Raw genomic sequence first — 12189 nt, forward strand, 5'->3', positions numbered from 1 at the left:
TTTTCAAGTTCGTTATATCCGGCCTCAACTGTATATGCATTTTCTTCCTACTAACCTGAGAAATCGCCATTATTCACTCCATTTCCTCTTCTAAATCACTGTCACTTAAATATTCGCTAATTTTCCGCGTTTTCCAGAAGTTTTTCACAAAACTGTTAGCTGTTTTCTGGAGACCGATAAACTTTATTGCGGCAGTTTGTCAGTTTGACAACTGAACGTCAGATATTGCGACAGTTCAGAAAATTAATGGGAAACTCAAAATCACGTCAATTTTGACAACTACCTCTGTTAGCAGTAAAAAATTCTATATACAGGATGGCTGGGGTAAACAGTTCATTAGAAGTTTTCAAATTTTCAGTAGTTTTACAAACCGTGCCTCCGGCCATAACGCGTAGTGCCGAAGCCATGTAAAATGCATTTACAACACGATGCCCCAACCTTAACATCTGGACCTTGAAAACTGTTGAAAAATCCTTTATTTCAGTCGGTTGCCCTCACCCTTACTCTTGCCATCTCATGCAGCTGCCAATACAGAGAAGAAAGTGAGGAGTACCCCAGAAGGCCCCCTCCCCAAATTCTATCGCACAAACAAGCCCTGAATCACGACGGCAACTTCAAGTATTTGTTCACATCGGAGAATGGGCTCGCTCAAGGAGAAAGCATCGCCCCCGACGGGTAAGAACTGTGAGTAGATCCAGGCGAATAGTAAATGAGTTCATCCCTGTAGCACCAGAACTGGAGGCTACAGTTACGTGGACCCCAATGGTAAGAAAATTTCCGTGAAATACACGGCTGGAAAGGAGGGATTCAGGATTTTGGAGGCAGATCACTTGCCGAAAGCCCCTCAGCCGGTTGCCCCGATCCCAGTTCCACAACAGCAAGCAGCCTACTCTCAGGTAGATTTGCGTCAGCAACTCCAACTCATTTACAATTTGGCAATGTTAATTTAGCCCCGCGCATCAAGCAACCAATACGACGACGGCCAATACCGCGCCGAGGCGTACGAGAAGCCCCAATCAGGCCAGGCTCAGTCCTACTACTACCCCAAAACGTACACTCAAGCCAATACCCAACCTAGACCGGCCTACCAGCAATCTGCCTACCCTCAACCTTCCGCCTACCCCCAGCTCCAAGCCAGGCCAACTCCCAGCAGCAATGAACTTGGGGAAAAAGAGCCCGAGTATAACGACGCCCCTGGAAAAGCCAACAGCTTTGGAAGTGGATATCTGTTCGAGTTTGGATCCGGTTAACTGCTTAGAAAAGTAAACTGATGATGCTGATGATAATCTGTTAAATATTTATTGTTTGTCTTTTGGATATTAATTCAGTAAGTGGGCACAAATGGACGTTGCAGTGATAACGCACATCACAGTGTGTGAGTGCGAAGTGAAAGTTATTCAAAGCAATTAATTGGAATATTAGGGGGCGTTGCGCTTGATCCATTCTTGTTATTGCCTGCAATATTGTTTTTATATTTTTTTATTTGTACTATAGTGTGAAATTGGACCTTGTATTTCAAACTCGACTTCATTAGTTGAACAAATATATTGTTAAACAGAACAACTGGCTTTCATCCTTATCCACCCTTGAAGGACATTTAATTTTAATAGCGTTGGCCCCGAAAGCTAGCTCTAATGGTCATCCGAACGAACGTTCTTAGATGAGCCAGATATAGATTCGATTTGATTTTGATACTCCGCTATCTCATTCTGCAGGTCTTTGACTAGTGAAGCCAATCGCTCAGGATTGACCCCCATCTCGCAAAGTCTCACGCATAGAGTTAACGCCTCTGCATTAAGACCGGTGTTTAGCAGGTCCGATATCTTTAAAATGGTGCTCAGAGTCGCTTGGGCCTCCTTTATGTGGCTGGTTCTGCTGGCATCCATCTGAAAGCGAAACATCCATTAAAACAGGGGGGCAACTGGAAAAAGCCTCTTACTTTCGCAATTAAGGCTTACTCGCTATAGAACACATAAATGTATCAAATACTGTTGTTTACTCTGATTGTTTACAGCATTTGAAATGTTTTGAGGTTTAACCGAAAATAACCTCAAACTTCCACCTCACTTCAGGATGTCGTTCCTGTATGTTTTTTAGTGTGGTTAGAGAAATTCGGATTTACAACGATGGTAATTAATAACCGGAATACTTTAAATTTGGGAAATTAAATAAGGAAAAAATATAAATCGGAGAAGAATTAAAGCTCTAACCAAAGTTTCTTGACGTGATGATGTTTGTTTATTTTGACGTTCACTTTGTGTTTCAAACTTGTACGAACTTGTACCTTACAAATACTATGACTTCTGGAAAAAATCGCTCAATATATTTGAGTTTCTGCGTCTAGCAGCATGATTTCCACATTTGTCACCCAACTTCTGAACTAGCAATTGTGGAACAATTAATAATCTCGTTTTCATGTCTGGTTAAGTTGTCGTTGTCTTCAAGCCTTTGTTGACTGAGAATACGCCCCCAACGATGTGTTTCGGCGTGTTCAAAAGACTGTGCCATTTGGGGCCCCTGACTGCCCTAGGTAATACCCATTCCTTATGCCACACCGATCAGCAAGTAACCGAAAAACATGTTTTAGGCATAATAAAGTTCGTTACTGGAATGACCATGTATTGCAGTGGAATGTGGTGGCCCTCCAGCACAACAGGTGGTTTTGTCAACACCATGTTTTTCATGGCCTGGTCGGGGTTGACTTTTTATAACTTATTAAGTGCAATGTTCCATGGCCCAGGCTATTTATCGTTGAATTGGACTCCGGTAGGTTTATTGCATTTAGCAAATCTTTCTTGTAAACTATCGTTTGTAGGAGAATCCTGATGATTGCAAGTATCTGCAGAAATGTGCGATTTGCCATGGATATAAAGCCCCCCGCTCACACCACTGTAGGAAATGTTGGTGAAACTCTTGAATGTTTCCGTAGTGCAACTGGCTGAGTTTCCATTTAATTGCAGGTGGAAGATGCGTCCAAAAGAAGGACCATCATTGTCCCTGGATTAACAACTGTGTGGGGTGGGGTAATCATGCTCATTTCACCTACTTCCTATTTTATGCCACTCTGGGCTGTATGCATGCTAGTATTGTACTAGCATGTGCCATGTATAGGTGAGTTGGAATTTGAACAGTATTTTACTCTGAAAACGTAAATCCTATGTTGTTTTAGAGCATTATACAGAAATTACTATTTAGTAAACCATATTAGAAACGTGCCAATTGTGAATTTAGGACTGATGGGATTGGGATTAACAGTTCTCGCGTTGGGTTTTGCCCTAGGAGTTGTTGTTGCTGTAGGAATGCTGCTTGTAATACAGGTATAATTTGACGACGGCCAGGATTACAAGTGCTTGAAAATGCAGTTCCTCACTAATCTAGGTACGTGTAATACTGAGCAATCAGACGGCAGTTGAAGACTGGATATTGGAAAAAGCGAATTCACGTCGGAAAGCCAGGAATCAAGAGCCTTTTGTTTATCCGTATGATTTGGGCTGGCGAAAAAACGTTGCGCAGGTTGTGAGCTTAAATGGGCAACCGATTGGAGACGGAATTCATTGGCCAGTTAGAGATGGTTGCACTCAATATTCTCTTACGGTAACTCAACAATGAAGCTTTTCGCACTTGACAAATTCAACATAATTTGATTCATGAATCTATTTTGGAATGCTTTTTCCAGATTGAACAGTTGAAACAGAAGGAAGAAAAACAACTGAGGGCGTGCCATTATCAAATCATCAAACCGTTCTCAGGCTACTGGTTCCCAATAGTTTTTGGACTTAAAGTTTGCTACGGTTTTCCTTGCACTGACGAACCAAGACTGAAATTAGACATCGGCGATGTCATACGCGTAACGAGATGGAGAAAGTGAGTAATTCACGAATCTTTAGCCTCTTAAAGTGCTTAAATATGTAGTTGAAACAAATAATTAATTAACTAGACTATTTTTAAATAAACTGACTTGTTTTAGACATTGGCTGTTTGGCGAAAAGCTCCAGCCTGATCTAACAGAGGAGCAGCAAGTGGTCTTCAGACAAAGAGGGTGGTTTCCTAGACCTTGCGGCGTCTTAGTAGATACTGAAGATGAGTTTTCTATGCCAGACAGGTCGCGATCTACTATGAAAAAGAATAAATGATTTCTTAGGCAAGTATACGCCCACATTATGCAATCAGTCTGATTAGATTTTTTTGTCCCTTCAGTGTGCAACTTAAACGTTTTCGACAGTATCAGCATGTTTTCAGTCTAGTGAAATGAATGCTTATTTGAAGGATGTGGATTAAACATTCGATTTAAACTGTTTAAGCCTTATTTACTATGTTTAAATACGCAAATTGAAACAACGCTTCCAATTTTGCCCCCAAATTTAAATTGTGTTGTAGGGATGTTGGTGTGCAGTGCAAAGAAGGCCTTGAATTGCTCCTCCAACTCAGAATGGGTCCAATTGCAAGATGTAATCAGAAAATGGCCATTTTCTTTTAAGGCGCTTTTCACGCTGGAGATGTATTTATGGCAGGCGTCTTTAGAGTTCTCGCTCAAGCTGATCGCATCGTACGTTCCCTTATCGTGCACCACGTCGTAGATACTGCCCAGTCCTTCAACAGCATTGTTCACTTGGTACTTTATCTGCAAGCCTTGCTGACCGGCTATGGCCTTAGCCAATTGAATGGCTTCGTCTGAGTAATCGAGCCCCGTCAGACTTTCATAGCCGAGTTGGGCCAGTTCCATAAGAATATGCCCATTTCCGCAACCCACATCCACAATACTCTGGCTTTGAGGGATGTTTGAACGGATCCAATTGATTATTCTATCGACAACATCATCTCCAAACCACACCTCTCCAGTGTCTCCATGACTGGAAAAGTTCCTCATTTCAGTTTTATACCGGTCTTGCCAGTACTCCAAAGTTCCTAGTTCTGAACTTTCCATTTCTTTATCTATCATTTTCACTTGATTTTTGCGATTTTGCACTTTAATGGAATGTTATGTTCGATACGCTCCCTGTCGGGTTGAGTTAATCGAGCCTAAGGCTTTCAAATGGCTCGAAAAAATCAGCAAAAACTAAACTTAGGCTAGCTAGTAGTAAACATTGTGAATTGGTTAGATTGGACTATATTGATCTCTAAACTGACAAGAATAAAAAACCATGGCTGCCAAATGTTGCGTCCTTATTTTATTGGGGTTTCTAAACTTTTTGTTTTATTTTCGCAACTTATTTTACAAAATTCTATGACCAAATTTAAATCCACCAACTGGATATTTAGGGCCATTAATACTGCCCAAAGAATAATTTCAGTAGTTAGCCCGAAGTATCACCATGGGTGGGGCCAATCCAATAACTAGTTTAGTGAGGTTAACTCGTCTTTATCTATGGCATTGACATTTCGTAAAAATAGTAAACAGCATAGAGAAAGTAAAATAAGATTTTACTTACTCTATGGTAAACAGTTAACGGGAAAATACGCTAGCTGTTATAACGAAAAATCTGCAGAAAATGTCTAAAAGTAAAAGAAAACTGTCGAAACTAATTGCGGCTGAGTCTGGAACAGATGATGAAAGCGAACACGAACTTTCCTACTACGTTGAAGATAGAGTGAAATTAATGAAGGAAGTTTTGAAGATAATCAAGCCCAAAAAGATGAAAAGCATGGCCCCTGAATGCATGAAAGTAGGTTTTTGCAGCCGGCAATTCAACTGTTCTTAATAGTCTGTGTTTAGATAGCTTATTCTACGCATACAATTGTTTTAGAACATGGATATGCAGGAAATTAACTCGATGCTCTTGGAGGAATTGCTGGGAATTTCCAATAGGAGACTCAAGTACATATTCGAAGGAAAAACTCTAGAAGAGGACAGCAGCACTGACGAGGATCACGCTGAAGATGTGATTTCACTTGATGATATCAGTGATGATGATTTTATTGTTATCTCGGGTAAGCCTATTTTGAATCGTCAGTATACGTTTATATACCTGTTTGTTTGAAGATGATGAGACGAATAAGCCTCGGCATAAGCATAAAAGAAGCAGGATTAAGAAAGAACCCACAGGAAAGCGCCGCGATGTTAAAAAAGAGAAACCCGACAAGAATAAAGTGAAAGAAATAGAGCAGGTGAAGGAGAAACTTAGTCGGGGTGAAAAGGCAAACAGCAAAGAAAAGGATGCAATTGGCGAAGAGAATTTGATGAGTGTGTTGGAACTGCTTGAGCTCCAGGCTCGCGCCAGGGCGATCAAATCGCAGCTGGAACTGGAAAGCAAAAAAAAGCAAGAACAGAAAGTGACCGAAAGCAATTCAAAAGCTGATCATCAACCGGAAGATGACGATGAAGTTATCATGGAGATCCCGAAACAAGTGGAAATTATCATCACTTCTAGTGATTCAGAAAGCGAAGGTACTAGTCAGGGTGGACGCAATTAACTTATAATCATTTGCTTTTAAAACGTTTCAGCTACTTCCAAACAGGAGACCGTTCAAGTAAGCAGCTCAACAATTGCCCCAAGCGAAGCGGACTCCAGCAGTCAACTTAATGAAAAATCAACAGAAGGAAACGATCTGGCGACTGAACAAACAATCAACGAAGAATCTTTACCTGTGAATGTCGTCAATCATCAGACAATGCAAGCTGAGAACAAAGAAGTTAACGCAAATAAAACAGACTCAGACAGCAGCAGCAATGATAGTTTGCAGGTAATACAGGATCGCGTAAAAAGAAAAAACTTGGTCAAAAAAGTGCATTCACACGACGAGAAAATGCAAGTAACTGAGCCCCAAGAGTTGAAGAAAGAGCAACTTGCCAGTGAAAACAGTAAATTAGATAAAGCCATTGAAAAATTTATAAAAAGTCAGCCGGTAGCGCCTGAAAACATTGCACAGCGCGAGAAAATGGAGCAGGAGAGAAACGACAGAGATGAGAAGAACAAACTTCACAAAGAAAAACGACTAAAAAAACTGAAGAACGAAATTGAAAGCTTCAAGAACGATGTGGCTGTGGAGAACAGCATGGTGAATGTTCTGGAGAATATTGTCATTAAACCCAAGCCGAGCAATGTGGATGAATCTGATGACCTGGTGATCAATGTTGATCAGGATGATGTCGATTGCATGATATGCGATTGAGTCGATTTCATTCATGGGCATTTTGCAATACTTATACATATGTAAAAAATAAAAATCAGCTTTTCCTATCGCAAAACAATAATCATCGATCCATTTCAGGCTGCTAATCAGGAACAAACACAACAGGTTAAATCATAGAACGTTTAATACCTTTAAAATAACGCGAATTTAGAAACTAGTTGCCATGCCAAATTCGGAACATTATAAAAAGTATATTAAATCAAGAATAAAAAAATTCCAACTCTTAATCGACTTCTTCAATTGTTGGTCCGGCACCTCCAGCAGCGCCGCCAGCTTCAGGTGCAGCACCCGCTCCACCTGGGAATCCGCCAGGCATACCACCAGGTGGTGCGCCGGCCCCTCCGTACAACTTAGTAATGATGGGGTTGCAAATTCCCTCCAGTTCCTTCTGTTTGTGTTCGTATTCTTCCTTATCAGCAAGCTGGTTGGCGTCCAACCACCCGATGATCTCGTTGCACTTGTCCAAAACAGTTTGTTTCTCGCTGTCGCTGATCTTCTCCTTGATTTTGTCATCCTCCATGGTGCTCTTGATGTTGAAGCAGTAGGATTCCAAAGCGTTCTTGGCCGAAATGTTTCCTCTTTGTTTCTCGTCCTCATTCCTGTACTTTTCGGCTTCATTGACCATCCGCTCGATGTCCTCCTTGCTAAGGCGGCCTTTGTCGTTGGTGATGGTGATCTTGTTCTCCTTGTTGGTGGATTTTTCAATAGCCGTAACATTGAGGATACCGTTAGCATCAATGTCGAAGGTTACTTCGATCTGTGGCACGCCACGGGGAGCTGGTGGAATTCCGGTGAGCTCGAATTTACCCAACAAGTTGTTGTCGCGCGTCATGGCACGCTCACCTTCGTACACCTAAAACAAACGAATGCGTCAGCAAAAACAATAACACCATAAACATGCCAGTTGAAAATGGGCGATTCAGAAATTGAAAAAATCATAATGTAGCTCATAAACTCCAGTCTGGCATGACGTTTTATAATATCATCATTGAAACATCAGGAAATCTACTGTTGACAACTGAGCCAAAACTTACTTGGATGAGCACTCCAGGCTGATTATCAGAGTAGGTGGTAAAGGTCTGAGTCTGCTTGGTGGGAATGGTGGTGTTCCTCTTAATGAGGGCGGTCATCACACCTCCGGCAGTCTCAATGCCCAACGACAAGGGAGTAACATCCAGAAGAAGCAAATCTTGCACCTCCTCAGACTTGTCACCATGTAAAATGGCAGCTTGCACGGCCGCACCATACGCAACAGCCTCGTCAGGGTTGATCGACTTGTTCAGCTCCTTTCCGTTGAAGAAGTCCTGAAGCAATTTCTGGACTTTGGGAATACGGGTGGAGCCTCCTACTAACACGATGTCGTGGACTTGGGATTTGTCCATCTTAGCATCGCGAATGGCCTTTTCAACAGGTTCCATGGTGGAACGGAACAGATCGGCATTCAATTCTTCGAAACGGGCACGGGTGATGGAGGTGTAGAAGTCGATTCCTTCAAACAAGGAATCGATTTCGATGCTGGCTTGGGTTGAAGAAGACAGAGTCCTCTTCGCCCTTTCACAGGCAGTTCTGAGCCGTCTCAGGGCTCTCTTGTTGGAGGCGAGGTCCTTTTTGTACTTGCGCTTGAATTCCTGCACAAAGTGATTGACCATCCTGTTATCGAAATCTTCACCTCCCAAGTGAGTGTCTCCAGCAGTAGACTTTACTTCGAAGATACCATCCTCAATAGTTAAGATGGACACATCGAAAGTTCCACCACCCAAATCGAAAATCAATACGTTGCGTTCTCCTTGCCCTGGAAAAAAATCAACATATTCATCTGGCTCTGTATTCAATTCAACGCGGAAGAAACGATGGACCAATTTAATCAGTTATTTTGAAAATCATAATGTAGCTCATAAACTCCAGTCTGGCATGACGTTTTATAATATCATCATTAAGTGGAAACATTGCTTGAATGTGATCAATTAGCATAAATGAGCAATTACCTTTCTTGTCAAGACCATACGCAATTGCGGCCGCAGTTGGTTCATTGATGATTCTGAGAACCTGAAGACCTGAGATAGTTCCAGAGTCCTTTGTTGCTTGACGTTGAGAGTCATTGAAATAAGCTGGCACTGTAATAACAGCGTTGGTGACTGATTTACCTAAATAGGCTTCAGCAGTTTCCTGTGAAAAATTGATACCGTTATAGATATTGTTTTTGCAAAGGGCGATGAACAACTACCTTCATTTTGGTGAGGACCATGGAACTGATTTCTTCAGGGAAGAAAGTCTTCGATTCTCCTTTGTAGTCTACTTTAATTTTAGGTTTGGTGCTATCGTTCATGACCTCGAATGGCCAATGCTTCATGTCAGCTTGCACTGTAGGGTCATCAAACCGTCTTCCAATCAGACGTTTGGCGTCTGTAAATAATAAGGCACTGTTAGGGCCGCAATCTTGTTGAATATCTTGAAGGGACCAAGATGGGAAAATTCCTTACCAAAAATTGTGTTGTTGGGGTTCATGGCCACTTGGTTCTTGGCAGCATCCCCAATCAGACGCTCCGTATCTGTGAAGGCAACATATGAGGGCGTCGTTCTGTTACCCTGGTCATTGGCAATGATTTCAACCTTTCCGTGTTGGAAGACGCCAACACAGGAGTAAGTTGTGCCAAGATCGATTCCTACAGCTGGTGCCTTTGCCATTTTCTGAAACAAAACGAAATATGTGAACAAACAAAGGCGATTAGCCGATTTTTCGTAACATTTTTAACCAAATTCTTCGGAAACACACAAACAAGCCTAAAAACGAACCAAACTTTTAAACAACACAATTAGGAGATGAGGGTGGTTGATGGTTGCCAATTGATCCCGAGACTTCAGAATAAGGAAATTAGTTAAAAACAAGCGGTTTTAGCTGACGCTTAAAAGATAACCTTGAATTAACACGAGGCCAACAACGCCCAATACCGCAAATACAAAATTCCGCAATTTACCCCTCAACAAAGCTAAATAACGTACTGGAACTTTCTGGAAGACTGATTTACTGTTCAAACAACGGGAAATCGATTTCTTTTTTGCACGTGCCACTTACAAAGGAAATCGTTTAAAATGGCATTTCCACGTCAAAATGGGTAGTCAGACACGACAATATAACAACTAGTTAATAAAGAACACTTCAATCTTACCTATTCTTTGTTCTAATAAGGTTTTATAGCACAAAAACTTAACGAGAGCTACTCGCAACTGCAACGACTAAGAGCAAATCCGCCGAAACTTTACAAATGGCGGTATTTATACAGGGGGCCGATAGACTTCCAGAAACTTCGCCACGCTGACCAATCATACGACGGAATTTAACAGACGCTGCAAGTCATTGGTTCTTTCGCTACCGGATATACATTTAGTCAAATTAGGGATTACTCTTTGATATAGATTTAATTCCGGATAATTAATTGCAATCAACTGATTGGAACAAATTTACTTTAATTTACTAATGGACTTTCCATGAAATTTCCGATTTATTAATAGAAATAAGTCCGATTTAATAATATTTAACCGAGGAACTGTTCGTGTAGTAGTGGCTGTTGGCGCCGTTATTCAAATGCCCATCAAACATGAGTCACTTGTCTTTATCTATGAGTTAGTTTTAAGCATAGAGTAAGTAAAATAATTTTACTTTCTCTAGAGAGCATAGAGACAAGCAGACAAGCAAGACAAAGGTATTAAGACAGAAACTATACTAACCCCAGGTGAGTAGAGCGAAAAACTCAGAATAATAGTAATATTAGTATACGTAAGTATTACTCCAAACGGGCTGAGAACCCGGAACGAAAGGGGAAAACACTATTACATGTTAGGATTTATCTTTTCTAAACCAATTCGATACCGGTAGCAACCATGGACTGGTAGAAGGTGGTAATAATCAACGCGGGAGCTGATGAGATGATTCAACAAAAGACTATAACTCCAGAAATGTTGATGCTAGAAGACGAAAAATACCAAAAAGTATTGAATTCAAAACTAGGAAACCTAAAGAACTGAAAAAAAATGGACCCCCACGAGCTTTCAACAACAATAAGAACAACAAGACTAATCAAGACTAAGCTTGCAGACACTAAAACTGATAGAGCAAAGGCATAGGCAATGGACAACGAAATCTCATTAATAAAGGGAGATGTGTAAAACAATCAGAAGGGAAAGTAGAAGAGACCCGATGAGATTATATAATAACCTGCTAATGCAAAAAGCTACCGAGGGCAACTCCTATATGAAAGTAGGTACTTAGAGCGAACAAGTCGAGGGAAAGAGAAGACTCTCCAGCGAAATGCCGAGAAACAGCACAGCCCAAAGAGCTATGGAACGCTCTATGCTGGGGATCAGCTTGAAGGATCTCATCAGAGGAAGATCAGGGATAAAGGATGTTGTTCGAGAGCAGCTGAACGATAATACATGGCGTCCGAGAACTACAAATAGAAACACTGGAAGACCCCTAAAACATAGCTGGGATAAACTGGGCGGAGCACAGCATTTGGAGGAAGCCCCTATTTATCAGTGGATGACCGGAGGCTGATGATGAAGGTAAGTGTGGCGACAAAAAAAATTTACGCTTACCTATTCATTGCTATCAGTCTTTAGAACTTGATACGCCATTAACATTAATCGCCAAAATGCCATCTTTATTGTAGAAAATAGTAATTAATTGTAGCAAAAAATACTGAGTAAACAGTCGCAATACCTACGATGCTCCAACGACAATGTCATATCTGATATGACCAATTAAATTCGACTATGAGGAACCAGCGACCAATGAAATTGCAATGCGACAACATCAAGTCCACGTTGATCCAATGAGGCGCCTATTAAAATATTCCAGACTAGTCCAATGTACGGGACCAGCCACATACAAATTGCTTAGATGTTAGGAAGGCTTTATGCATTAAATTGATCATACATCATCATGAATTAGCACTTGGAAAGTCTGCTGTTGCAACAATATGGAAAAACAGAGAAAACATTTTATCAGCGTATGACAAAACAAATGTTAGATGAAGGAAGTTAAAATTATCTGCACATGAA

The 12189-nt window shown here is 41.1% G+C and overlaps 6 protein-coding genes, 1 long non-coding RNA gene and 1 other non-coding gene across 11 annotated transcripts in view; 5 read left to right on the forward strand and 3 right to left on the reverse strand.

Moving 5' to 3' along the window:
* LOC109538161 (synaptic vesicular amine transporter) overlaps positions 1-12189 on the forward strand; it is a gene marked incomplete in the record, with an annotated part of 105348 nt that overhangs the window by 28901 nt on the left and 64258 nt on the right.
* Positions 225-1560, forward strand: LOC109538132 (single-stranded DNA-binding protein). The gene is made up of 4 exons (XM_048668045.1): positions 225-324; positions 485-675; positions 728-896; positions 951-1560. Exons 1-4 carry the CDS (start codon positions 316-318, stop codon positions 1248-1250), a joined length of 669 nt encoding a protein of 222 aa, XP_048524002.1. The 5' UTR covers positions 225-315; the 3' UTR covers positions 1251-1560.
* LOC109538135 lies at positions 1286-2115 on the reverse strand. Of its 2 annotated transcripts, XR_007281901.1 has the most exons (3): positions 1940-2089; positions 1508-1886; positions 1286-1455 (listed from the first exon to the last, which is right to left on the reverse strand). It is a non-coding gene; the product is annotated as an uncharacterized LOC109538135 (transcript). The 2 variants fall into 2 exon arrangements; XR_007281900.1 differs by lacking the exon at positions 1286-1455 and having other exon boundaries at positions 1531-1886; positions 1940-2115.
* Positions 2217-5153, forward strand: LOC109538130 (palmitoyltransferase ZDHHC6). Of its 2 annotated transcripts, none has more exons than XM_048668035.1 (9): positions 2217-2530; positions 2588-2766; positions 2816-2900; positions 2961-3111; positions 3170-3317; positions 3379-3594; positions 3677-3864; positions 3968-4141; positions 4198-4295. In XM_048668035.1, exons 1-8 carry the CDS (start codon positions 2476-2478, stop codon positions 4131-4133), a joined length of 1188 nt encoding a protein of 395 aa, XP_048523992.1. In that variant the 5' UTR covers positions 2217-2475; the 3' UTR covers positions 4134-4141; positions 4198-4295. The 2 variants fall into 2 exon arrangements, with proteins under 2 accessions (XP_048523992.1, XP_019760783.2); XM_019905224.2 differs by lacking the exon at positions 4198-4295 and adding an exon at positions 4378-5153 and having other exon boundaries at positions 2218-2530.
* LOC109538134 (EEF1A lysine methyltransferase 2) lies at positions 4287-4939 on the reverse strand. Its single transcript, XM_019905227.2, has one exon. It carries the CDS (start codon positions 4937-4939, stop codon positions 4304-4306), a length of 636 nt encoding a protein of 211 aa, XP_019760786.2. The 3' UTR covers positions 4287-4303.
* On the forward strand, positions 5363-7358 carry LOC109538128 (SWR1-complex protein 3). Its single transcript, XM_019905215.2, has 4 exons — positions 5363-5663; positions 5745-5928; positions 5981-6385; positions 6443-7358. Exons 1-4 carry the CDS (start codon positions 5490-5492, stop codon positions 7108-7110), a joined length of 1431 nt encoding a protein of 476 aa, XP_019760774.2. The 5' UTR covers positions 5363-5489; the 3' UTR covers positions 7111-7358.
* LOC109538125 (heat shock 70 kDa protein cognate 4) overlaps positions 7238-12189 on the reverse strand; it is a 6040-nt gene continuing 1088 nt past the window's right edge. The window contains exons 1-6 of one of the 2 annotated variants that reach the window (XM_019905212.2): positions 10299-10404; positions 9612-9819; positions 9356-9534; positions 9117-9297; positions 8166-8923; positions 7238-7984 (exon numbers count right to left, since the gene is read on the reverse strand). In XM_019905212.2, the coding sequence (XP_019760771.2) occupies positions 7355-7984; positions 8166-8923; positions 9117-9297; positions 9356-9534; positions 9612-9816 (1953 nt within the window). In that variant the 5' untranslated portion in view covers positions 9817-9819; positions 10299-10404 and the 3' untranslated portion in view covers positions 7238-7354. Of the gene's footprint in view, positions 7985-8165; positions 8924-9116; positions 9298-9355; positions 9535-9611; positions 9820-10298; positions 10405-12189 lie in introns of those variants that run through there. The other variant, XM_019905213.2, reaches the window with a different exon arrangement.
* Positions 10548-12189, forward strand: part of LOC125505086 — a 2790-nt gene continuing 1148 nt past the window's right edge. The window contains exon 1 of the long non-coding RNA XR_007281903.1: positions 10548-10862. This is a non-coding gene — a long non-coding RNA (uncharacterized LOC125505086). The remainder of the gene's footprint in view (positions 10863-12189) is intronic.

This window comes from Dendroctonus ponderosae, unplaced genomic scaffold (assembly GCF_020466585.1).
Source record: "Dendroctonus ponderosae isolate FM_Combo_2020 unplaced genomic scaffold, Dpon_F_20191213v2 Dpon_F_20191213_1, whole genome shotgun sequence".
Lineage (NCBI taxonomy): Eukaryota > Metazoa > Arthropoda > Insecta > Coleoptera > Curculionidae > Dendroctonus > Dendroctonus ponderosae.